Source organism: Pseudopipra pipra, chromosome 2 (genome assembly GCF_036250125.1).
Source record: "Pseudopipra pipra isolate bDixPip1 chromosome 2, bDixPip1.hap1, whole genome shotgun sequence".
NCBI classification, from domain to species: Eukaryota; Metazoa; Chordata; class Aves; order Passeriformes; family Pipridae; genus Pseudopipra; species Pseudopipra pipra.
Window position 1 is genome coordinate 43,804,333 of NC_087550.1, and position 26,968 is coordinate 43,831,300.

A 26,968-nucleotide genomic window follows, 5' to 3' on the forward strand; every position below is an offset into this window, starting at 1 on the left:
ATGTGAAAGGAAAATACTTAATTCTAACATTTTCTGTGGTTGGAACATTTAAATCTAGACACTGGCAGGTAAACTTTCAGAATTAACTCTATGTTGACTAAGTATGTCTGTATTGCTGAAGTTGCAACCAGTAGTTTGTTCCAAGAGTTTTTAAGCTGGACCATACATTCATGTTTAGAGTAATAGTGTGAATATTTTTCTCCAGAGCAGAATACATTTTGGAGTGCCTACCTAAAACCAAATTCTTGTAATTTATATACTTGGTAAAAGTATTTTCTTTTTATAAGCTCCCCAAGAAGAGCCCATAATGTAATTTCCAAATTTGTTTCTTTTTCATTGTTGGGAAACAGCACTTCATTGCTAAGAGGAAAGTACAAGCTCTCAATTACACCACGAAATATTCTTGGTCATAACTTACCCATTTGCTCAGAGCAGGAATTACTGAAACAGAGTGTTTCTACTGTGTTTTTAAAAATCCAGTTTAACTTTCAGCTTTTAAAATATAATTTCTTGGGTGGTAGCCCTTTTATTGTAGGGCTACTCAGTATAGGAAAACCAAATTCTATTGGTTTCTAAATTTTTTTCCCAAACCAAACCATTTCCTTTTTTTTTTTTTTAAATTAGTGTTCTCCATTGCAAACATCTACTGTACCTCCTTTTTAGAGTTGCTTACCCTGGGTCTGCATAGGAGTGCTGAAATTTCTCTTTTACACTGAGAGCACTGATTTTTTTTCAGCCTGCAGTGTTCAGACTAATACTTCTAGGATGAACTGAAATGGAGTCCTGAGCCCATAGGCAGGGGTTGGGAGAGAACCCCAGGGAGGCTTGGCAGCAACAGTAAGGTCCAAAAGTTGGCCTGACATCTGCCCTAAGACTCATCTCTTCTCTGAACGATTCTGGTCATCCTGCCTAATAATGCTAATTTAAAGTGATTTTTCTTTTTCCAAGTAGGATTACCATTTTTCTATGTCATACTCTACATCCTTTAGACACATAAAATTTCATAATAGTTTTTATAGGAACATTACTTCTATTAAAAATAACTCACAAATCTGACTGCCATTTTCATATTTTTTTTCAAAATATTCTGAAGTTCCATTGTAGTACTGCAAATATTCATTGAAGATCCATCCTTTCATTGTGGGTATCTCATTCAGAGACACTCAAGGACAATATTCAGATGCAAATTCTCACATGCTTTCTCTCAAATCTTCTGAGGCATAGCAAGTAAGCCTTGGAAAATAAGGAGAAGGGTGTCAAGAGCCTCTTGGTTGAGGAAATTCTAGTACAGGGCTGTTTCACTGAGAAAGGATTTAGGGATGTTTCATTGACAACTGGTACTTGTGGGGTCACTTCTTTTGTTTTGCTGATTACTTTTTTAGGTAGGTGATCAAGATTATGTGGAAAAATTAAAAGATAACAGGTTAGTACAAAACAATCAAGGATTTAATAGGAATGTCAAAATTTAACTTGAACACACATAGTGATTTTTAAAAAAATATTATTATCAAATAAAATCAACCCTTAGTTATCTTAAATTCCTGAAGACATTTGCAGTGGAAATGTTTAACTGGGGTACATGGTATGTGAATGAGAGACTATGCACCTGCACGAGGCACCAGAAGAAATGGCACAGCAGGAGTGCAGGGAGTGATGCATTTGCAGCAAGTCAAGAGATTACAACCAACCACAAAATACAAGAAAGAATATAGGTAAGAGTGGGAAATTGGCAAGATTTGGGTGTAGGGCCAATTGTACTAAATCCTTGGCGTGAGGAAAGCTCCACAATGTAAATACAGAACAATAGCAGTGTGATACAACTCAACTTGGCCCTGAGGTTTTCTCAAGAGAGAATATGAAGGATACCAAAGATTGTGCACCATTGTCAACATTCAGGATGAAGCCAGAAAAAGTGATGAGCGCTTGACAAGGGCAGAGCAAGGGCTGTACTCCGTGACAGCTGGGAGTCAAGCCTGGTAACACGGCCCCTGAGTGAGGGAGCAGGGTGTGCGCATGGGTGGCAGCTATGGTCAACCAAGAGTCCAGTTCATCAGACAACATCTGTGGTGATGAGGCAGGTTGAAGGTCAAGCTGGAAAAATCATTTCCCTGGTCAGGATGAGGTCTGGTGGCTATAATCAGGAGCAGACACAGTTGCTGATGACTGGGCATGTCCTCCGTGACAAAGCAGGTCTGAGGTCAAGCCAGGAAGTCAGTTTGCAGCTCAGAGTCCCTGCCAGTGGGGTCTATGGCCAAGGACAGGCATGGCTGTGGTTGAGCTGGGGACCAACATCACATATGACATAACTCAGGCATGGCCTGAAGGATGCAGAGTGGAGCTGTGCCAGGGTGTAGAAGGATGTCTAAGGTGAGGCTGGTCAGGGCCATTAAGGGCTATGAGTGCCCTCAGGGCCCCGACCTTGATAGTTGGTGTCCTTTGTCCTCCTCACCATAAATAACCCTTCCCAGACACATAGATGTTTGTGCTTAAGAGTAGGAAAGACTGAGTATGCATGAGAGTGAAATCTATGGAGGATGACTGCTACTAAAACAGGTCTTTTTAAAGTAAAAAATTGTTGCCTTCTTCTCTGTAGCCTTAGGTAGCCTTGTTACTTTTGTTGTTATAGCATATTCCCTTTATTTCTCCAAACTGCAAGAAAACAACTGTGCTTGAATGATTTTTTTGTCATCTCTCTCTTTCTTTCTCTCTCTCTCTCTTTTTTCTCAGAAGGATCTCTAATTTTGCCAGAGTATTAGGGATAGTACTATTACAAAACAACTGAAATATACTTGCACATTATAAATAAATCTAATATCACATGGAAGAATTTGTTCCTGTATAAAAGGTAAACTTTTATAAATCCCTGTTTTTTTCTCAGGCAAGCCACTCAGGGTGAGAGGACAGCAGAGAAAATAGGAAGGCAGTTCCCGGGCCCTTGCAGGCTCCCAGACTTCCAGCATGGGGCCAAGAGGCTCTCCCTCTAGCATTTTACCTTCTACCATGGGACACAGGACGGGGCAAACTAATTATTAAAAAGCATCAGAAACATATAAGCACAACCAGCAGTGGTTTTTATGACAGCAGCATAAAAAGTTTTTTAGAAACTGGGCAGCAATATATTATTTTCCATATAATTTTTTTCACTGAGGATTTATGTCTGTAGTGACTCACAGACCACTGCTGCTGTTCTGCTATGAGAGAGGTGAGCCCTGTAGGCAAAACATAGAACAGGCGAAGAAAGACAGCATGTTCAGACAGGACACTTTTACCTGTACATTTGCTTACAAAAAGATTAAACACCCCAGTGCTGCAAATGCAGGAATTCTACACAGGAGGGTTTTTGCTTGTTTGTTTTTCTATTACAGGCAGACAGATAACATGCTTAAAGTGGCAGCTGAGCCCTGTGACAGTCTGACTTTGTTCTGTATGTCAAGTTAATGTGCTGTAACTGTGGGAAAGATGTGCCACCTCCCGGAAGCACATCCTTTGGGGTGGAACAGCATCTCCTGCAAACAGCTCTTTATCAGGTAGTCCTGGACACAACCATTTTTATTTCAAGAAAAAATCCATCAGTATCTTTCCTTAATCATCTGAATAGCAATAAACCCTTAGAGAAAACCATTGCATTCAAAGCTGTACCTTGGAGAAGAGATCTCACTGAAGCATGTTTAAGGGAGATTTTTCCAGCCCTTCTTGAAATTAGAAAGTTAATGTATTTTAAAGGGAAAACAATCATTTCTATAATCATAGGTTTCCCTAATCTCAGGGAGGAGGGAAAACATCTTTCAGTGATACACTCAACATACGTATATAGCAAAAGTGGAGCAAATTAAGGGACACTCCCTTTTCCCTTGGCTTTCTGGAATTCCAAACCCTCATCAGAGACCGTAATTATTTTCAGAGTCTTTCACTCTTCCCCTCATTAACATGTTTACTTCCTTCTTATACCATTGCATAAATATGTTTGTAATTTTCTCCTCCTGATGTGGCACAATAATTCCACAGCCTGTTTTTGTTTTTAATTCTGTGTGCTGATGAAGTGCTAAAACTGACTCGGCAAATTGCAGAGCAATGCAGACCTTACTGTAGGGAGGGGTTAAGAATTAGTGCACATAAAGAAACGTAATATAAATTTGCAGGTTGATTAAATCTAGTTCCTTTGAGAGATATGTGGCCCTTATAAAGTCCAGTCTTACATCACACAGCATAAAACAACTCTGCTCAATTGCAGTTTTCCCTGCAATACTTTGCCAGCCCTTTTCATAGTTCAAGGCTCTGAGCCAAGGCCATTAAACTTGATTATAGCTGTATTGTGAAGGGTCAAGGCACACATCAGAGCTTGAATCCAGCATCTTAAACACAAGGTTCACTGTATGTCTTCCAATTGTGTTTTGATTTTTGAAATGTGTCAGTTTTTCCCTGTAATGAATTAGAAAATAATGAATAAACAGACTTGCCACAGAACCCTTCCTCCCAATTCCAGCTCCAGAGTACTCCATCCATCTGAGTTCCTCAGTACGTGAAAGACACAGACCTGTTGCAATGAATTCAGAGCAGGCCGTGAAGATGATCAGATAGAGCATCTCTCCTACGAAGACAGGCTGAGGGCTGGGTTTTTTGGCATGGAGAAGGCTCCAGGGAGACCTTTTAACAGCCTTCCTGTACCTTAAAGGGTGCTTATGACACCAAGTTGAGTGGTGTGGTTGACACTCTGGGATGCCATTCAGTGGGACCTGGACAAGCTTGAGAAATGGGTCCATGGGAATCTCATAAGGTTTAATGAGACCAAGTGCAAGGTGCTGCACCTGGGTCAGGGCAACCCACAGTATCACTACAGGCTGGAGGATGAACAGATGCAGAGCAGCCCTGCTGAGAAGGACTTGCAGTTGCTGATGGATCAGAGACTGGACACGAGCCAACAATGTGGCCTTGCAACCCAGAAAGCCAATTGTATCCTGGGCTGCATCAGAAGCAGCGTAGCCAACAGGTCAAGGGAGGGGATTCTGATCCTCTGCTTTACTCTAGTGAAATCCCGCCTGCAGTGCTGCATCCAGCTCTGAGGTCCTCAGCACAGAAAGGACATCAACCTGGTGGAGCGAGTCCACAGGAGAGCCATCAAGATGTGATTAGAGGGATGGAGCACCTCTTCTATGAGGAAAGGTTGAGATAATTGGGATTGTTCAGCCTGGAAAAGAGAAAGCTGTGGGGTGACCTAATTGCAGCCTTCCAGTACCTGAAGGGAACCTACAAGAAAGACGGAGAGAGACTATTTACAAGGCCGTGTAGTGCCAGAACAAAGGGGAATGGTTTTAAACTGGAAGAGAGGAGGTGTAGATTAGGTATTAGGAAGAACCTTCACTGTGAGGATGGTGAGGCACTGGAACAGGTTGCCCAAAGAAGCTGTGGATGCCCCATCCCTGGAAGTGTTCAAGGCCAGGTTGGATGGGGCTCTGAGCAACCTGAGCTAGTGGACGGTGCCCCTGACCCTGCCAGGGGGGTTGGACTAGACGATCTTTAAGGTCCCTTCCAAGCCAAACCATTCTGATCTTTAAGGTCCCTTCCAAGCCAAACCATTCTATGATTCCATGACGTTTTATAAAAAAGAGCGAGAGCAACCAACAGCTCATTTTTGGGGTTGTATTACACGAACCGGAATTTTTCTTCCGCTCCTCGCGCGCCACCCGCCCCCCCCCCCCCCCCCAACGGCCGGGGAACCCTTTGGCCCCGCCCCGAGAACCCTTTGGCCCCGCCCCCGGCGGCGCGGCGCGCGTGACGCGCTGTGTCTGCGCCAGCCCCGCCCCGCGGCCGCGCGAGTGCTGCGCGTGGCGGCAGCATGGGCCGGGCCGGCGGGAGCGGTGGGGCGGCGGCGATGGACGCGGTGCGCAGCTTCGAGCGCTGGAAGAAGAAATACACCCGGCGGACGAAGAGGCTGCGGCTGCAGCGCAAGGAGAGGAAGCGGCCCGAGTGGCAGGTAGAGCGGGAGAACATCGCCCGCCTGGTGCAGCGCTACCCCGAGGTACGTCCGGTCCGGTCCGGGGAGCGAGGGGCTCTGTGTGCGGGGCGCGGGCGGGCGGGCAGGCACGACGGTCCTGCGGAAAAGCAGCTCCCCTCCTCGTGTGACGCGTCTCGGGATAGGGCTGGGAGGAGGAGGGATGGTATCTGTGCGCGGGTCCTGGGCAGGCGTGGGGAAGCCCCAGTGGTTGGCAGGCTGGTCCTCTGGTTGTCGGCGGGGCCTGTAGGTCACAGGTGTGTCGGGTGATACCGCTGTGTGGCAGGCAGGATGGCTTTTTACCTTCACGGGGCAGGGATGATGGAAGGATGATTCTTTTCCTTTTTTTCCCCAGGCAGAGGAGGAGGAGGGAGTGGTTCTGGTGGAGGTGACTGGCTGTGGAGCCGGGCAGAGTGGGACCCTCGTGGGAGAGTGAGTGGTTGGGAGGCTGAAGCAGGTGGTAGAAACAGTTTGCGTGCAGTGGCATTTGGCCCTTCTAACCAGGCAGCGTGCCTGTCTCCGTGTTGGAGGTGGTTTGTCTCTAAAGAAGATACCCGACAAGCAAACATCACACTAGAGGAGCGCGTTGTTTAACCTCAAGTCAGGAAATAGGTTTTTGAATACCAGAGCTGAAGTCAGTGCTGTTGGTTTTGTTGCCCAGATTTCCTAGAATTCCCGTGGGAGATAGTCGGCTTTTGAGTGGTACCGATATGTGGAAAGTGCTGTAATTGTGGATAACGGGTTAGATGTGCTCTGCCTGTGATGCCGCTCTGCCTCCTGCCAGACTTTTGCTGAGTTTGTAGCTGCTGCTGGGGAGGAGCAGGGCAGCTCTGCTTGGTTACACAGCGCTCGGCATAGGTGGTGGTAATCACTTTTTGGTGGTTGTAATTTGATCGAGCAGAAAGTAATGATGAGAGGCATAGAAGAAATGCATGTGTTACTGTGAAGAGGTCACGTTAGCTCCTTTGGTTAAGATTCAGCAAGTTAGTATTCTTAAGCTTAACTTGCTTTACTGTTTGAAAGCAAATGGTATACTTCCAAAGATGGTCATATTACTGTTTTGAATTACAGATTTTTTCTCAAGGGAAAAAAAAGGTCTTGTAATTCATCGGCTTTTCATTTTTTGATAAAAATTAAAGATTGTAACTATGTAAATAATTAGTACATTCTGTTGTGCATAAATTTTGAGTTAACTTGTTTTGGCAATATCTTTCTATTCACTGTAGAAATAGTCAGCTTTCACAGTTACAGCTGGAATTGTTAGAAGCTTGTATTTTTCCGAGTGGGATGACCACTGGTAGGTGTGTGTGTCTTTATGGAATGAAAAACATCCTACATTACTACAGTACTGTTGGACTGTTTCTATAACCTAGACTTGAGATGGTTGCCTCTGCATGGTCTCTGGAGGGTCCATGTCTGAGCAAGAGTTATAGCAACTTGGCAAAGGCTGTTTATAGAGTTTGTAAACTCTCTACACAGCTCCCTGTGTAGACACCTATAGGCGGACCTATTGTTTATATACCACATTGCAGTATATATACAATAGATTGCTTTGTATTTCTGTGTATTTGAATGCAGACAGGGAGTTGTGTAATGAAATTAATTTTGCATGTTGTCAGGCCCTGATAGTTTCTCCATTCAATAATAGTGTGCATTTACTAAATAATGCCATATGCAAAGTAGGCTGCTGTGTTCCATTAGGGTGCTATGGCAATATCTAGCTATTCTTTCTTCTCTATCTCTTGTTTTGGAGTCCCATCACTAGACTTAATACTCTGGGCAGTATTCTCATAGATAAAGTGATCAAATTTAGGGGTTGGCTTTTCCTCTAATGTAGTAGATACATGCGATCCGAAGCTTAAGCGGTATGTTGCTCCTGTGCACTGAAATTTTATGTATATGGTATGGACATATTGAGAGGTAGGAGGAGGATCACCACAATCATCGACTGCAGGAACTGCTGGCTATTTAGCTTTTTTTTTTTTTTCTATGAGACCGAATGGCTAAACATGACACCTATTAATAGAATCATAGAATTGTTTAGGTTGGAAAAGACCTCTAAGATTGAGTCCAACCGTTAACCTACCACCACCACTAAACTATGTCCCCAAGTACCACATTCACATGTTTTTTGAACACTTCCAGGGTTGGCAATTCCATTTCTTCCCCAGGAGGTCTATTCCAATGCCTGACCCTGTCATGTGTCCTAATGACAGTGATGACAATAAAAAATCCTAATTGCTTAGAAGGAGGTAGCAAGAATGCATGAAGTAGAAAATTTATTTTGGGCATTCAATCTCAGAGATGAAGTGACAGAAATATTTTCAAAAATATCTCTGGGAAGCTGGCTCCCAGAAGCTGGCTGGGAAGCTCCTCCACTCGATGCTGCCTCTACCACTTTGTTCTCCCTATACCCAGTGTATTTGTTCTCCATATACAGTTTTGCCATATTTATGCTGTGTGTGTATTAAATCCCTACACACATCCCCATCTATTACCGTAGTTCTTATGGGGAAAAATTGCTTTGCTATCTGTTGTACCACTCTGCTTTGCAGGAAAGTGTCCCTGGCTGATAGTGGAGTATGACTGTGTTGCTCTTTGGTAAGCTCCCCTCTGTGAAGTGCACTGGCTGGGGTCTCTGTCACACAGGCTATGTGCTTTTCTCATGAATGTGGCATGGAATTGGAGTAGCATGGCTGATGGATGCACGAAGATCCACCTTGCCCTCCTGTCTATAACTTCCTGTGTGAGAATGTCTGCAGTGGGTAAACAAGACAAAATTAATAATGAAGAGGTAACCGATATACTTTGTTACTGGATTTTTTTTTAATTTGTTGACGTGATGGCAAATGTGTGCAGGATAGATGCAAAATGTGAAATTTAGTTCCAATGGGTCGAAATCATGGGACCATTTTCTGTGTTATGTGTTCATAGGTGGTCTGTTGTCTGTTGATCCAGTGACTTCATTGCCTAATTGTCAGGCCATTGATGGACATGGTCCTTTCCATCCAGTTGTGCTCATGAAAAGTATTGAGCACCTAACTGATGTGCTGGTGAGCTGTTTGTGAAAAATTCTTTCTAGTGTGCTTTATGTCAAATTAGTTGAGTTAGATCAGAATGGCATTTGAAATATTTGAAATGAGCTGGCTCCTCTCACAAGTATAGATTCCCAGCAGATTAGCAGAAGTAGTAACTTCTAGCAGGGAAACAAGCTAAGTAGAAGTTGGTGGTGTTTTCCACTGGTGCATGTAGATATAAAATAGAGCTATCAGAAAATCTACCTCTAACACTAGGTCTTCTTGTGCCTGCCATTTGGACTTGACTTAAAAATAAGCCAGTATTTTTGGAGTTTAAGGGTACTACTGCATATCCTTCTTCTGCTTCTAGGAGTCTGTAGGGCAGAGAAATAATAGAGGAAGCTTTGTGACACGGCCTCTCCTAACATTCCTCGCTCTTTTAATAGTGTTCTCACTTCTTTTCCTTGGACATCTTTAAAAGAGCTAGGCTTATGCATGCAATGATTTTTAAATTGATTTAGAGAAGTTTAAGGTGGAGGAGCAGAACAAGATTTGTCTTTTTTGATTAATATATCTGTTCTTACTGAGTCGTCTAGAGTTAAAAAGAAGTTGAGTACTGAAATACTTTAAGTGTCCTTAATTATTTAGAACAATTTAACATTGGTGTAATAGCCTGTTTGATATTTTACAAACCTTCTAAAATTTTTCCCTTCAGTTGCACATAATCAATTGTGTGAATTCTTTTTTGATGTTGGTAAGATACTTTACCCTTCTGTAGGAATACTGTTTTCCTATTCACAATTTCTTGGTTGAAATTAAACCAAAGCTGTATACATAACTGAGTTGTGATTATTTAGCATGTGAGACTGGCAATTAGCCAAGTATTTCATGTGATATATAGTATCTTCAAAATTATCAATTGAATTTGGAAATACTTTTCAAAATTTCCGATTGATGCAAGTCAAAAAAAGACTTTTAAAATGGTGATTTCTGAGAAGAGTTTTCCCTCCTCCCAAATAACATTTCCAAAAGTTTAATTGTTCTGCTAGGGTACAGTGAAAGCTTGAAATTTGTCTTGCAAGAACTATGTCGTGAAATATGTTGAAACTAGGTTTTAGTAAGGGTGTTATTACCTTTTATCTATTTTTATCTTTTATTATAGGGATTAAATTCACATATTAAATTACTTATCTTGATTTTATTAGAGAGAACTAGCCTGAAAAGAGTGGTGTCATGATTTAGATGCTTTAAACAGCTATAACCCCTCAGTTTTCTATAAAAGGCAGAGCCTGTAGAAGGCTTGGTACTTCAAGTAGATATAAAGCTCATCTGACAGCTCGGTAGCCCTTCATCTGAGGCCTTCTTTGAAATTATCACAAGATGTCAAGAAGATCTGAGGACCGTTTTGCTTGGTTCCTGTGTTGGGAGATTTCTGTTCAGCAGTCTGTTAGAATGAAATGATACTAGTTAAAAAAGCAGAAAGTGTGTAAGCTTTGACATTTGGAAATCTCAGTTTATGGATTCTAGTCAGTATGCATTCAAAGCTGTGTGGTCTACCTTCCTCTTTTTCAGCTCAGGCTTTATAGACTCAGTAGTCTATTTTTTTTTTCCTTGAGTTCTGTGTTTTTGTTCAGCCCTGCTACTATTAGTTGTGAACTTTGCCAGTCAAAGCTGTTCACATTTTTTAATTACCACCTAACTGCTAGAACAGTTGCAAATATTATGTTTTTCTCAAAATCTCTACTTGACATCTTAACATCTTTTTAAATCATTGAGCCAACTCATGGACTGAAACACATGCTATGTAATTACACGTGTGTGTGTAATTAACAGCTCTCAAGTATGGATGCATACAGAGAAGTAAATTAGCACAATGAACTACTTTTTTAGTATCTGGGGTTCTTTTTACCTTGTAGGACAGCTCTAAAAAGTAAGTACACCAAGTGCTAGAGATTGGTGAATCTGGTGAGCTTCAGGACACTGAAGCTTGTGCCTCTCCTGTCTCAGTCAGGTTGTTGCAATATTGCTGCAGTTCTATGTGTCCATATCTGCCCTGCAGCGAGGGTGAGTGTATCTTCCCAGTAGGTGTGCCTGGGTGCACACATGTCCAGCCACAGCTGAACACAGACAGAGCAGTGCATTTATTGGCACACACACAGTGCTTGCACACAATAAATATGGGCGGCAGGTGCTGTTCCTCTCTGTCTGATGAGGATTAACATCCACTAGTGAAATATGTACTCACAACTGGCATTAGCTACCCAGCCCCAGAGGTACCTCAGGCCCCAGTTTTCCCAGGTGCTGGCACTGACACCCTCCAGCCTCTGAGGTTTGTGGTCCCATTCCGGTTACCGGCACTGGGCTCAAGTGCTGCTGTCCACTCATCCCACTTGAAGGTTGCTGGTGGTCTCTCACGCAGGCTTAGAACAGACAGTGTGCCCACAAAGAAAGTCAATGGAGAGAATGTAAGAGTAATTATTTTTATTGTTATTACTGTTAATAAAATAAATGATATTATGTAAAAATATTTAGTAAGACTGTAGGGCAGGCTGTAGTGATGAGGTACAGGGCTCAGTCAGGGAAGTGTGTACTGACCAGCCAGTTGTCACCCAGACCAGCCCCTTTTTATCCCCTTTTGCCTCTGTTTTCTCATGTGGGTTCCTCCCCAGTCCACCTTGATCCCTTCTTTTCCCTGTCTTTGATCCTTACCCTACACATCCCATAACAAGTCTTACACATTCCTACAGCCCCCTTAAAACACCCCCTACGAGATTGTCCAGTGTCCTCAAATGCTTTCCCCCCCGCCCTGCTCCCTCTGAGCCTTGTGCACCTGCAGGAACTGATCCCTGCCATTCTGCAGGGCCTTCTGGTGAGGGGGCAGCCCCACTAGTGCCTTGGTGGAGTTCACCGAGGAACCCTGAGCTGACCCCTCTCCTCCAGTGGTCCCAGGGAACACCTGAGTCAGGGTGCTGTAACTCTGTATGCAGTGATAATGTCAGTGAGGCACCTTCCCATTACTGTTCCACTGGTTCTTACGAAGTCTTTGAGTTCACAGCTGTTAATCTTTAATCACATAACCTAATACTAAACATATGCAAAAGACGCTAGCACCGTAGAGTCAAAATGGAGAACTGGAGTGGTAAAGGTATCTTTCTTACCTGGAGCTATTTCCTGAAGTGTTTGTTTACCAGGCCTTTACCCTGCAGGACACTTACCTGCTTTAGTGATGTCCAGTCTCATACGGCAACTGGAATACACTTCATCCTCATTGCTTCTAGAGATCTGAAAATATAGATGCGAAAAGGACAGCTAAGCTCTAATAAGGTGGAGATGAGAGACCTCCTGAGGTTCTCTTCACTCTGAATTGTTCTGTGATTTCATGATGATCTGAGCTTTAAATTGTGCTATTAACCTGTGTTATTCAAGTATATCTTATTACTTGCTGAACAGCTTTTGGAAGAACAGTGGTTTGGCTTAGGTCAAACTAGTATAGATTGCCTGACTTGGATCAGGTCATACTGAACTACTACATATTTATGTAAACACCAACTTAAAGGATGCTATTTAATTTCTCTGTTATGGTTAGATTGTAAGCACTGATCAAAATTATATTTTTTCAGATAAATGCAAGTGAAATCCAAAGATTTTCAGATTTTCCATTGTCAAAAAAAACCCTAAAAGGTGAGTATGGAAGTTTTCTTTAGAAAATAATGTAAGTAAAAAAGAAAGTATTATTTATCTGCATCTGAATGTTTTTTTTCCTTTAAATTAAGTTTTAGATCAGTGTTGCTATGTACAGCATTTTCTAAACAGTGGAATAGAGTCTTGGGCCATACGAAACTAAATGAAGTTTTTTTCTTTCTTTTTTTTTTTTATTCCTCTTCCCCTCCCACACTCTCTCTTCTCTTCCCACACTGCACTACTAGGACTGCAGGAAGCTCAGTATCGTGTGGTAACAGAGATACAGAGGCAAACCATAGGTTTGGCTTTACAAGGTAAAGATGTACTCGGAGCTGCAAAGACTGGATCAGGGAAAACCTTGGCTTTTATTGTTCCAGTAAGTAATTTATATCCTTCCATTTGTACTCAAGTTATCCATGAAGTATTGACGTCAGACAGCTTAGGTTAATGGATCCTGAGAGAAAAGTTACAATTCAGCTGATCTAAGTGTTCTAAGAAAGCCAAGATACCAATTTAATAAAGCTGCTTGAGGTTCTGAAAGAAGCGTGTTTTTGGCAATAGAAATATTCTGAGACTTAGAAGTTTCATTTTAGTCCTTACATGAGTAGACCCTGTGTGATTTAGCAAGTGCTTTGTTTTTCTCTCAGGAATGTTTCCTGGTGCAACTCTAGTTGTTCAATTCTGAAAACCAAGTATATGAAGTAGAATGGTGAATTTTCTTCAGTTCCTTAGAATTTTTTTTAGATGAGTGGTTTTCACTCCTTTAAAATGTAAGAATTTGGACCTTATATAGCAAACTTAACCTTAGTGATTGTGGACTTCCATTTCCTTGTCTTTTGTGAACTTTGAAATTGCTTCTGGGAAAAAGTGGATGAAAACCCTTGTCATGGATATATGCGTTTGACAGTTTTACTCAATACATCATGAAATGCATTTCATTTCTTTGTGCTGAAAATATAATTGAGACGTGTGCTAAAAGTGCACATATAAGTGGATACAAATCCCATCATACTATTTTTATATGAAGGGAAAAATAAACGTTTTGATTATGGAGTTACTTTGTTTTAAACATTACTTCCGTTTTTCTAAGCATAAATTTCTTTGGAGCCTATTTTATCACTAACTGTGAGAACAGTAGAAAATTCTTTGAATACTCGCTGTAGTTGAGAAGATTTATGCTTTATGCTGTTTTTTAAAAAAGTATTTTTTACTAGTGAAGAATAAAAAATGTAGGAGGGTTCAAAAGATAGTCTTGTGAATTTGAAAAACAGAAGTGAGATTACTCAGTTACTTAATCTAAGAGTAGAAGTACTTTGTTTTACAAACCTTATTTTAAATCAATTTTAGAGAAGAAGAGTGCTGAGAGGAGCTGAAGAGATGAAAAATGAAAAAAAAATTAACTGTGCAAGGATGTGTAATAGCTTTCAGTATTCCAGAAGGCTTCAGATATTCATACTTGTAAAGTCTTTGTGTTAGGATTAGCTGACTAAGACAGTGTTTCTGCAGTGTGAATTCCTAAGAGAAGGAATAATCCTTGTCTGAGCTGCAACTTTAATTGGAGTGCTCTGTATGTAACATGGATAGTACTGCTTCAAACCTATAGCCAGAATTAAAGCTTCAATAACTAATGTTCTTGCAGTTGCTTATTCTGTTTCTGGTTCCCACAAAACCTTACGAGCAGGGAAATTTCTCATGTTTTTCCACACTAATTTCAATCATCATGTAAATGATTAAGGCCTAATTTCCACAATTTAGCAGGGTAGGATTAATTGTGCAGTAAAGTATTTATGATTTACCACCCATTACTGTCTGTCATAGGTTGGTACTGGGGAACTTTGCTACTGCAAGTATCATTACCATTAGTTAAAATTTATATATAATCAACCTATGTGAAGTGGACACTGATGTTTCTTCATGTCATTACTTTAGTTAACGTGGCTTTGTCTTTTTTTTAATGACACTTTTTGTTACAAACTTGTTGTTACATATTTTCCTTCTGAGATTTTTATAGTGTTAATATGTTAATTGTTTTCAGGCTTTGGAACTCCTGTATCGCCAACAGTGGACTTCTGCTGATGGACTGGGAGTTCTGATCATATCGCCGACCCGGGAACTGGCATATCAAACCTTCAAGGTTCTGCGTAAAGTGGGAAAGAATCATGAGTTCTCAGCTGGTCTTGTCATTGGAGGAAAGGTGTGTCCTCTCTTGGAGTTTGCTATATGGAAGCATAATTGAGTAGTATATTAAGTACTAGTTTAGGAAGGAAACCCTGGGATCAAAAACTCAGGGAAGAGAGCAGTTAACGGGAATATATCAGCGACCCACTTGTTTTCCTGTGTGTACTCTGTCTGTTGAAGCTTTTGAATATTTACAGTCTTCCCAGGTTCCATGACTGAATGGACCTTCCTGCCAAGCCTTCCAGGACTGTCTTTTTAATTTAGATTATTCTGAAATAACGTTTTGCTTAGGCCGCAAGTGTGAGCATGCTGAAGAAATGGCAATGTATCTGTGGAAAGAGGAGAGGCTGCTCCTTAACTGTTCTTTCTAAAAATTATCAGTAGGTTAAGCTGACTTGACCATGTCTGGTACTGGGCTTCTAGTTTGAACAACTAGAGCTAAGCTGGTTTAACTCCTTTTCAGGATCTGAAAGAAGAGTCTGAAAGAATACACCACATAAATATGCTAATTTGCACTCCAGGACGGCTTCTACAACACATGGATGAAACTTCATATTTCTATGCGTCTGATCTGCAAATGTTGAGTAAGTTTTTCAAGTACTTGCAAGTATTTGGGAATATTTTGTAACAGTTCATAACTGTATGGAGCACTTTCTTGGGTAAAAAGTTTATCCTTGTCATGGTATATAGATGAAATGGCTTTTAAGCTCACACATGTCCAAATTAAATTAGAAAACAGCAAAGCCACTTTCTTCTTTGTACTTTCTCTGAAGCAACTGCTGAGCATGCTTTCCTTAGGGTGATAAGGACAAGTAAGTGAGTTAGTAAGGAACTCAAGCACAAATGTAGTGTCTCATATAATCCTTTATATCTTTATATCCTTTATATAGCCAGACTTTCCTTTCTGGCTATAGCTCTTGTGTTTTTCCTGACATGATCGTTAACTATCTATAATGAATATTCATTGCAGTGTGTGTATTTTAGACCAGTTCTAGAAAACATTTTTCTTTGTATTTTAAGACAGATTTCTGCTCCTTTTAATATTTTGTTAGCATTGTTAACACTGTTCATTTACGTCCTTCCAACCTGAACAAAAATTTTCAGTGTAATGAAAAAGCTTGCCTGCCACTAAGAACTGCATAATCATTAGCATAGCTTCAGGAATGTAGAAGCAATTAAGAAGCTAATGAAGCTGATAAAATGTGAAATTATGCTTGCTACACTTAGTAACAATTCATGGCAGACAAAAATTGCATTAAATGTAGGCTCTTTTCTTAAGGCTTTGTCTCTGTGCTACTCGGTTTATATCCTGTATTTCAATGGTAAATTTAACTTAGGTAAAGGAGAGGTTGTTTTGCTCTGTCATGAATAGTACAGCACTGTTTTATGTTCTGCGCTTTTATTTCAGCCATAGGAAAGGGAGTCTGTTTACCAATTGCTGAGCTGTTTACTTGAAATGCTAAACTTTTTACTTCAGTGTGTGAAACAGGGCTGTAGTGCATAGATTATGGAAAATGCTATGATTTCTCTTGCAGGTTGTTTTAAAAACATTTTATGAAATACATGAATATCTAAAGAGAATCCTGTTATATACAGGAATTAAGTTAATCTCTGCAGTTTAAGTACAGATGGAATTTTGTACTATATAGATTTAATGTAGGGGTTTTTTTTTAATAATTAAATCTAAAACCAGATTTTTTCAACTTTATCCCTCAATCAAGTTCTTGATGAAGCTGATAGAATTCTAGACATGGGGTTTGCTGATACAATGAATGCAATCATAGAAAATCTACCTAAGAAACGCCAGACCTTGCTTTTTTCTGCGACACAAACAAAATCAGTGAAGGATCTTGCACGTCTGAGTCTGAAAGATCCAGAATATGTTTGGGTTCATGAGAAGGCCAAATTCAGGTATGTTGGGCTACTTTTTTTTTTTTCTGAGAGGTTAAACAGATAGTGGTTCTACTTAACTGCTTCTCTGACTGTCAGTTTCCTGAATCAAAAGTGTTTTTTTTTTTTGCATCCTCCTTCTTTCTGCAGTGTCTGGTGTGTGTTTCCCTGAAAGCAAGAAGTTTCCAGATAAGAGGGGACTAGTTCTGACTGAGTCATTACAGGGAGGCTGAACCTGTGCTTGTCTCGTGTCTCCTCAGGCAGCTTCTCAAACTGGACATTTTTTTCCTTGCGAGGAAGAGCCAGAGTGGATTATAGCCTGAATGGAGTAGTGTCCTAGCAGCACTCAGTTCTGAATTGCTCCTTTTTTGTTGTTTGGCTTCCTTGCCTCCTGCATGTGCATACGTGCTATGCAGAACCACCACGTCTGTTGCACAAACACAGTTTCTCTGTGTGCTGTTTATAAATCCGGCTTTCCAAGGAAATGCATTGCTAGTGGGAAAATGCAGAATGGCAGCAGTCCTGTTTGTGTGTTCAGTATTAGGTGCCCAGAAGAAAGCATGTGGTGGTAGTGCATGTGCAGTAAGTCTTGTGGCTTCCTGACGTGCTGCATGTTCTGTGCATGTGTAAGACTCTGCCCTTTGCACGCAGAATAAATTTGTCACGCCTTACAGTTTGGAGCAGGATGGGAGGCCCTTGCTAGGAATGAAGTATGTGATCTGCCAGGCTAAAAGAATTTAATGTATCACTAAATGAAAAAACATACACGTTGCTTTTTGGCACGTTATTTTCTTTTGAAATTGAAATGAAGCATGTTATTTATTTTGCATTTCTGTGGGCTCGATCATCTGGGTGTCAAATTGCTTATGAACATGGATGATTATTTTTCTGCTCTTCTATGAAATATGCATATATTTCCATATATAAAATACAGGGGAAAGGTGAAGCATTATGATAAAAATGGCTTTTCCAAGAGCAAACAAGAAATCATCAGGAAAATGCACAGCAGAACCACATTGAATCTTGAGGGAGTTTTAACTATTTGATTTGATTATCTCTGTATTGTACTGCAAATACCTTCAGCAGTACTGTCAAAGGCATCTGAAATAATCATGATTGCCAGAAAAAAGTCTGTGATTAATATCTTCTTAGCAGAAGAGGATATATAAGCCTAATGCATATTCTTCATTTTGAGGGCTGACTCTACATCTGTTTCACAGATCTCACATATTTTGTGAAGTCTGTTTTTAAGTACATTTAATTTTTTTAAATATTTGGGAGAATGCACTTAGGTAACAAACTGAAACAGAAAAAAGGAAAGTATTAATGTGTTTTAGAATTTACTGCCTTAGTAGTAAAAGGTTACTGCCTTATGAAAGCAATTTCCTGTGAAAGACTTAAAAAGTGAAAAGTGCTATGGCATAATTGAACTTGAATAGCAGAATAAAAACTGGAGGAGTCGCTTGTAATTTCATCCTCCCAAGTGACCACCTTTAGAAAAGTAATTTTGAATACCTTTGGTGTGTTTAGAGTGAAGCAGAGGGACTGTAAGAGGTGAGCATTTAGATGTTTCAAGGGCAAATTTGCCAAAGAAGTTTTTGTTGTTTTATTAAGAGCAGAAATGTGAGATAAGGTGACAATTCAGAGCTTTAGAAAGTTACCTTGCGTGTCAGGGTAATCAGTTGAAGTACATCAATGCTCTTTTTTCGTGCATGATTAGACTCTGCTTTGACATTGCTTTAAGCACAAACGATGCTTTAATAGGACTAATAGAAAAAATTGCATGTAAGTCAAGGCAATTTGAATGTCGCTGCTTAGACATGGAAAAAGTTTGCCTTGCTAGTAGTAAATGAATTTAGAAGTAATGTCAAAAGTCATCTGTACCTTCTCGCTGGCTTTTAGTAAGGAAATTGATTCATCTTTCAAGAGTTGCTTTCAAGTGGAGCTGCTAAGACTTGTTCCTCAAAGTGGAGGAGCTTTCCAGACTGACTCCTTTTCTTTTCTCCTCTTTTCTGAGTATCTATAAGACACTCTTGACTTAAAAGAAAGGTCAAGCATCTCCGTAGATGTATCTAAATATACTTTTTTGGTGTGGTTTTGCTTTGGTTTTCTTTTTCTTTTTTTTAGTACCCCAGCAACTTTGGATCAGAATTACGTTGTCTGTGAGCTTCAGCAAAAAGTAAACATGTTATATTCTTTCCTGAGAACTCATTTGAAAAAGAAGAGCATTGTGTTTTTTGCAAGCTGTAAAGAGGTATGGCTTTTTCTTCCCTCTCCCCCCATAGCATTTTAAAGTGAATAAAATGATGATATTAATGTAGATTTCAAAGCACCAGAGAGGTGAGATTCTGGACTAGTTTGCAATAGGAAATTGGAGGAACAAAACAACACCTACTCCTGCAGACGTGTCATGCAGGGCCTGGCTTCTGGATATTCAGTGACCCGGACTCAATGGGAAAAAGGTTCTGGAGACTCAGCCATTTTTATGCTCTGCTGTTAAAAACTAATGCTAAAATTATTGTCAATTGGTCAGTTGGTTTTGTCTCATGACACATTTTGTAGTTAGCTTACACAGGATTTCAGGAGGTGTACCTGGTTTCTTTACAAGCTTTTAAGCCTGCCTATTTGAGAAATTATGATTGTGAAATAGTACAGCAATAGGTTTTTCTTACATAGGAAGTAATCCTTCAAATCCTTGTATAAATATCCCGGGACCGTTCTGTTGAAGCTACTTGTACGTGTTTATGTGGCGCAGGTATTTGTAACTACTGCATGTATCAAGTATTTTACAACATACAATAGTATAGTAAATATTCATTGCCCTTCTTCCACTTGTGTAAGAGGTTACAATATTTTTGTTGTTCTACAGTTGACTGGTGAGTAGAGTGAAGCAGTAGGCTTAGTTGTATGGAAGTTCTCTGAGCTGCAGCTGTTCCTGCAATAGACACAGTTTCTGTAACTATTTTCTTAAAATAATATTACATAGCGGCCTGCTCTAAAAAGGTGTTGCATCATAGGTACTGTATGTAAGAGTAAACAGGCTGATTTTGTAAGAGAAGCTGTTGAAGCTTGAAATAGTAAACTGAGACTGTAGACTGCTTTGAGTTGCAGTATAGAACACAACATCCCTCCAGTATTGCCTCAAAGCAGTGCTTCTGGTGGACTTCTGGTGCTTTGGTCCCTTGCATACAGCCTAACTAGTCACGTCCCAAGTCATTCTTGCTGTTAGATACTCTGATTTCTTTTAGGAAATGTCATCAAAAGGCATGCCAATGCATGCCTTCCACAGCTGGTTTCTTCTTTTATCACACCTGAGTGTGTTGACAAAGTCTCAAAATAGCATCTCTTGTCAATGATGTGGAGAAAAGTTTATTTATTTTGGTGTACTAAGTCAATTGCTGTATACTGTATATGATCTTTACAGGTTTAACATTGCACGGTAATTTCCCCCCTCTCCCAATTTGTTGGGTAGGTCCAATATCTGTTCAGAGTTTTCTGTAAGCTTCAGCCTGGTCTTCCTGTACTGGCGCTCCATGGCAAGCAGCAGCAGATGAAGAGAATGGAAGTCTACACTTGCTTTGTTCGGAAAAAGGCAGCGGTACTTTTCGCTACAGATATTGCAGCTCGTGGTCTGGGTATGTACCCACAGAAGCAGTTATTCACAAAGTGATCACCTAACCCTGTTGAGTCTTTATCAGACTTTATACTCTGAAGACCAACTTGATTTGTGAAAAATGAAGCTGTAGTCTGCTTAGGAGCTCACTAGGGTAACTCAAAAAAAGAGAGATGCTTCTTAGAGTTTTGCTGTTTCTTTACTGAAGAGGCCCACTTAATCTGTGCTTAATTTTTCTTTTTGTCCCAGAAAAACTTTTGTTGTATGAAAATGGTGATGTATTTGCTTACTGCATGCCATAAGGCGAGATTTTAACAGTTTTAAATATTACTGATACGCCTATATCCTGTGGGTTATTCCAAAGGATATGAAAAATTACTAACCTACCAGTATATGGAAAGAACTTTTAATGTCTGAAGTATGAATGGCTTTATATAGGATTGTGTTGTGTAAAGAGATAAAAAATAGATGGGGGTAAAAGCAAGTATATTTATAGGATCTATTTTGAGCCAAGAGTTTCTTATGTCTGGGCATTACCTGCTGCATTATGATTTACTTCTTTGGACTTCTTTTTTCTTTTCTTTTTTTTTTTCTTAGTACTTGCAGGCATTTAGGTATGACACAAGACTTTTCAACCTATTGTTTCAGATAGCAAACTCTGTTGTCCAAAAATGTGAGGTTTTGTCATTATGCTACAAAAGGAAGGAAGGTGCTCTAAAAGATGAAGGCAGAAATGAAAACTTTATCAAAACTTCTATACTGCTGAAATGTCACCAGTGAGGATCTAATTTGCGTGTGGTTGGTTGGTTTTAGAGCATGGGTATAAATGTGGAATACAGCGTAGCTACAGACTTGGTCAGGAAGTAACTCAAACTTAGTCCCGGGCAAAGCATGCTGCTGCTTCGTGAAGTACAGCAGTTAGAAAATGCTTATTAATAATATCATTCACAGTCAGTGTTGACTTCTTTGTCAGTCTTGGTCACACCCCTGCCTTGCCCCCCTGCGTCTTTGAGAGGGACTGTGGTATTTCTGTATGTGACAGCTGAAGTGCTTTCTTACCACAGCTGACTTTAAATCCCAGTGGTGTAGGATATTAATAGTGTGAGTGAAAAGTGGGTCAGATATTGTTATTTAGTTATTACATATACTGGTGTTTTATCATCTGTGTGACCCAAAGCATGTGTGTTCTTGTCAAGTGTGAAATGATGTTCCATTCATTGCACTGTCATAATTTAGGAAATGAAGACACAATTAATTTTAACTTTTTTTATTGAAGAGAATGATTGTTTATGTATGCTAATACATGCAATTAATTTTATTTTTATTTCAGAGGTTGAACCCAATGACTATAAATGAGTCCAAATGATGGTTCTTATAGGAATTAATGCTTCAAAATAATATGTTGCTCTTGAATAGGAGGTTTTTCAGTACACTGAGCTTAAATACTTACATATTTTTTTCTTTACACAGATTTTCCAGCAGTGAACTGGGTCATTCAGTTTGATTGTCCAGAAGATGCAAACACATACATCCACAGAGTGGGAAGAACAGCCAGGTTTGTTTTCACTTTTCATTAGTATTTTAATGTTTAAAACTAGATCACTGTAGGGAGAGATAATTGGCTAAAGATTCACTTGAAAAAAATCAAGATATAAATTGGAAACAAAGAAAAAGACTGTTATCACTAAAAGCCCCATTTGATTAGTTAAGAACAATGATTTAACTTAATGATTTCTTAGCTTCAGAGACTTGCTACAGCAGACAAAAAATGTCCCTGTTTGTTTCATCTGACCAGGGAAGATTAATAGTGAGGAAACGGAAAACCTTGTGTACTTGGCAGGATTACCTCAAAGGCTGAGTTGAGCATATTTGTGAGTGGAAAAGCTTGTTTTGCCACTGACATTTATAGTTAAATAAGGTTTTAGACTGTGGATCTAATTCCTTAGTGTCATTGAAGACTCTTCAAAAGAATGGAAATATTTCTTCCTTATTTTAATTTGGGGAGCAAGGAATCAAATAATGTTAATTACAGGTTACATTTTTAATTTTCTAAGTCTTTTGTAGAATTACATTCTTAGGCATAGCTTTAGTTTAAATATTTGTGACTAAGTCTTTATGATGGAAGGGAGTTACCCAGCTACACTGTCGAAAACCAGGTCCTTGATCTCTGAAGTAGATTTTTAACAGAAACAAGAGCTGTCACTGCATATAATTCAGTAAATCAAAAACTTTAGGCAATTATCCGAAAGATGAAATGCAAGACCTGGCATTATATCTTGTTTATTATTTAATTTGTTTGTAGTAGGGTTTGCAATATTGGCGGTTGTCAAACCTAATGACAGAGCAGTTGCTTAGAGTAGGACTTCAACATTATAGAAATTTGAGATCTGTGTTCATGGATCAGAAGGCTATAAATTTTGGTGATCATACCAGCTTTCTTTCAAAATGTGGAAGTTCTGTGTTTTCTTGTACTTGGTAACATTTCTGCCCCATTCTGTCATGTGCTTTCCATTTTCTGATCTACCTGCTATAGTAGAAGGGAATGATAAGTTTTCAAATGCTTTTGAAAAAAAACCTATCAATGAACAAAACCAGTGAATGTTACATATAATTAGATAAACCACCTACCTATTTTGCTAAACTAAAATTTAGATGTAATCTTATGCACACCAATTGAGAGAAAAGCATATAGCCTTAGTTAAAATTCTGTGGTGTTTTTTATTTCTTCTTCTTTTTTTTTTTTAATCCCATGTGGTTTCTGCAGAAGGCTTGTAATTTTGTCTTTATGGCATATTGTCATCATATGAAAGAAAACAATATATTTGGCACTGTTTAATTGCCAGCTTCTAGGAGATTTGTTGAGCTCTTCCTGAGCCTTGTCGCTGAGTTAAAACACCTCTCGAGTTGTAATCCTCAGGCCTTTTCCCAATTCTCATTAGGAGCTGAGAAGAGTGCTTGTAAGTAGTTTAGTGCAGGGAAACAGCTCTGAAGAGCTACAAAGACAACTGTCTCCCCTTTTTCATAACGCTTTTATTCAAGTGTCACTCTTGAGGAGGATGTTAGCATGGCAACCTTAAGGGCCTGTCTTCAGTGGCCTCTTAAATACAATCCTCTATGATTCCTCAAGGAACAGATTTAGACAGAAAATTGGGGCAAAGATTCTGTCTCATGGGCCGGGGGCTGTGCTGGATGCCTCACCAGGCTGTAGTTTTACATTTCCTTTTACGTGAATTTTTCAGTAGGCAGACCTTACAGAAATTGGGAGTGCATCAAAGCAAGTTGTTTGAGCTGACAGGATGGTGACGGATAGTGAAACAAATTCCTTTCGTAGGAAGAGCTTCATGGGTGTTTTCTGTTTCTTAATCTGATACAAACATCAAGGCAGGTTCTACCTATACTGGGTATTAATTTTGAAGAAACATACAGACTTTCTCCATCTTTAAGGTAAAGCAGTCCTGGAAAGAGGAAAGAAATTCGTTCAGGAAACTTAATGGCATCAAATAAATCTTTGAAAATAAAACAAGGCAGATGTCTAATAATTTTGAGAGAATACTGTACACTAAGTAAATATGCTAATGCAGTTTTAGATGTGGATAATTGAGAATGTACTTCTCAGTGAAATCTGAGTGTTGAGTAGGAAGCTTCACTTGTTTTCAATAGCTGCAGTTAGTATGAGAAGCTTGTGTTTCTTCTAGAAACTTGATAAAAATGAACTGAACTGGAGTTTAGTAGTCCGTGTTAATGAGGTTAGAGATCATTGCAATTTTTCGTGGGTTATGACAGTGTATAATTGCATGGAATGAAAGCTAAATTAAATATCTCAGCTAAATTAGAGGCTGTGTTAAACTGTAATTAAAACTGAGATGCCACATACTGTTTACTTTTGAAATAAAATTATTTTGTGATACAAAGGTAAATATGAAAGTCAGGAGAGAAACTGTGTTGGGGATGGGGCTGAAAAACCTGTGACTAACAATCATGGATATGTTTCCAGATCTGTTTTACAGTTTTGCAAAGCTTGATCTAAGATGAAAGATAATGGTTTATTTTTAAGTGGATCAGACCACTGTGTTCCCTAAGTAGCATTTCACTTGTATTTTGTCCTGTTGAAGAACATAAATTGCAACTCCTGCATTTTTGATTTATCGTAAAGTAAGATCAGGAAAATCTGGATGTTGTCCAGTAATGCTTTTACTTTGTAGTAGAGTTGACATATATTGAGTGATGTTTGGTTGTTTGGTTTTTTTTCCTGTAAAGTTGAAATGTATGCTAGAATTGGAGTGGTTGGAAGCTGTTTCTTCCAACTGCTTTTAAAGTATTTATTTAAAATCTTTACTGGTTCAGTAAGATTCTGAAATACTGACAATATCATTGGCAGTGCCATAAATATTTCTGACTATATTTTTACCATGCATTCTCTTTGAAAAGTCTGTGATTTAAAATACTAGATCAAAATGTTTTCCTGTTGGTTTTAGTTTCAGAAATTCTAAACAAAAGCTGCTTGTAGCAATAACCTGCAAAACTAATTTCTTCCATTTCTTAATTTCTATTAATGCTTTCTATTCTGTAACCTATGAAGCCTATAGTTGAAGGTATTCTTTGGTCAATTTTGTGAAACAAAGTTACAGTGCCACTAGGGGACAGCAGAAGATAATAATTTTTGAAGCACATTGATGCTCACTTTATTCCCCAACTGTTTTTTCAATCATATTTCTATGGCATGAGGAAAACATACAGGGATATATTTCTTTCAGACATGATTGCACTGATGAGACAAGACACCAAAAAGTCTATTTTGTCTTTTTATTCATGTGTATATATCTTCTACTTTGGATGTACCTAATCCTGGCATGTATCAGTAATTAATTTCTTTTTTTCGTAGCATTGTGTTCCTCCCTCCACTTAATTTTTAATTTTTTTTTCCTTCAGAGGAGAGTATTAAAAACTGCTACTTGAGTTGAGTGATTTTTCTGTCAGGAATCTTTTTTAAATACACCGACAGTGGAATGTTAAACAGAATAAATCTCTTTGCTCTGTAATTTTTATCTGTAGTGTGTCCAGAGCTATATATAAGATTTAGGTCTGACTGGCTCAGACTTCTGATGGAATTTAATCCAGGCTAGTTGGTTAGGTTTCTTAGGTGCTTAAACTGATTTAGGAAAGTAATTGTAGTTTTATTGTTGTCGTTAAATATAGTGTGCATACAGGCATGCACGTTCTGTCTAGCTCTGCTATGCTTTTTTTCCTTTTAGTAAATTATGCTCTGAAAACAAATGGAATAATAGAAGTCCATCTTCCCAAAGCAGTATACTCTGTTACCTGCCATCTTTGTACTGGCTGGTATGATGATTAGAGCCAAAGAGGTATGAATAAAGGCTTATAAGATCTATGGGTTTTTTGATGCCTTGGGAGTACTAGAGAATACACGCACATGTCAAATTATGGAAAGGTTAAAGGAGCAGGTCATAGAATGATCATATTCTGTCATGAACTATAATGCTTTGAAGCTCATTAGTGCTCATTGGGGCTCTACTTAAGTAATTGCACATTATATGTGTGGAAGTGAGACTAATAAGCCTTTAGAGTAATGTGTCAATAAAGCATTTAAAAGTGTGAGTGACTTAATAATACCTTTTTCAATGGTGGAAGCTCGATTTTTTTTTTTTTCTTTTTTTTTTTTTTTTTTTTTTTTTTTTATTTGGGAAAAATATCCCAGGGATATGTGTCTGGGGTCCTGAATAAACAGCACAGCCAAGATGACAGCTCTTTATTTGACTGTATTTCTTTTTTTTTTTTAATTTTAAGACCCACTGAAGCACTTTTAGCGTTGTTTCTTTAAAAATAAATGCAGTATTAAGCATCTCATATTATATTGCAGTCAAGTCATCATCCTAACTCAAGTTAAGTAAAAATAGCTGGTAGTGGAGGTCACAAGAAATTGTCGACACCACATTTAACTTGCAATTCACATTATTAAATTCTCTAAAATTAAACACTGTATCCTAGCTACATTCTTTACAGTGGCCTGTGACGCTGCAGTTATACTGACTGGCACTGTGTTATCTGTTAGAATGCTTTTAATAGTGGGAATAGTATGAATGTTCCTTTACACTGAACAATTAAGTGGCTAAAGTTATTACCTGCTGACATGAAGCTGCAATACCATAAGCTGTGATAAAAAATTAATAAGCACATGTATTTTAACTCAGTAGACTGGAGACAGCTGCAGTGGAAAACAGATTGCTTCCAGTCTAGGCTGGAGGATCCAACAACCTCCCAAGACCTTTGTGAATTCAATTTATTCTAAGACTAGCATGACAAGATTGGTGAGCAAGTACTGCCATTATTTCTTGTGACTAGCAAACAGGGACACTGACCCAGTATGACTGAATGAAGGGGATGGTTGTTTTGTGGTACAAATAAAACCCAGTTGGTTCTCGGAACTTGGCAATAGGTATAAGTGGGCTACTGTCTGGACAGCAGAAGGAAAAGGATATTAAGTGATCAGAGAAAAAGAAAAAACAAACTATGAAGCAATCTCTGACTTAATAGCAGTATTTACTGATAATTTTTTGGGGATACTGAACTAAGGTTTACGCA

General features: G+C 39.2%; 1 protein-coding gene across 2 annotated transcripts in view; it reads left to right on the forward strand.

Moving 5' to 3' along the window:
* The first annotated feature begins 5,795 nt into the window (after nt 1-5,795).
* The window catches only part of DDX10 (DEAD-box helicase 10), a 267,544-nt gene continuing 246,371 nt past the window's right edge, over nt 5,796-26,968 (forward strand). Inside the window, exons 1-9 of one of the 2 annotated variants that reach the window (XM_064645252.1) lie at nt 5,796-6,016; nt 12,627-12,687; nt 12,933-13,063; nt 14,723-14,881; nt 15,329-15,449; nt 16,587-16,776; nt 18,883-19,009; nt 20,228-20,390; nt 21,839-21,923. In XM_064645252.1, coding sequence (XP_064501322.1) covers nt 5,834-6,016; nt 12,627-12,687; nt 12,933-13,063; nt 14,723-14,881; nt 15,329-15,449; nt 16,587-16,776; nt 18,883-19,009; nt 20,228-20,390; nt 21,839-21,923 — 1,220 coding nt within the window. In that variant the 5' untranslated portion in view covers nt 5,796-5,833. The remainder of the gene's footprint in view (nt 6,017-12,626; nt 12,688-12,932; nt 13,064-14,722; nt 14,882-15,328; nt 15,450-16,586; nt 16,777-18,882; nt 19,010-20,227; nt 20,391-21,838; nt 21,924-26,968) is intronic. The other variant, XM_064645253.1, reaches the window with a different exon arrangement.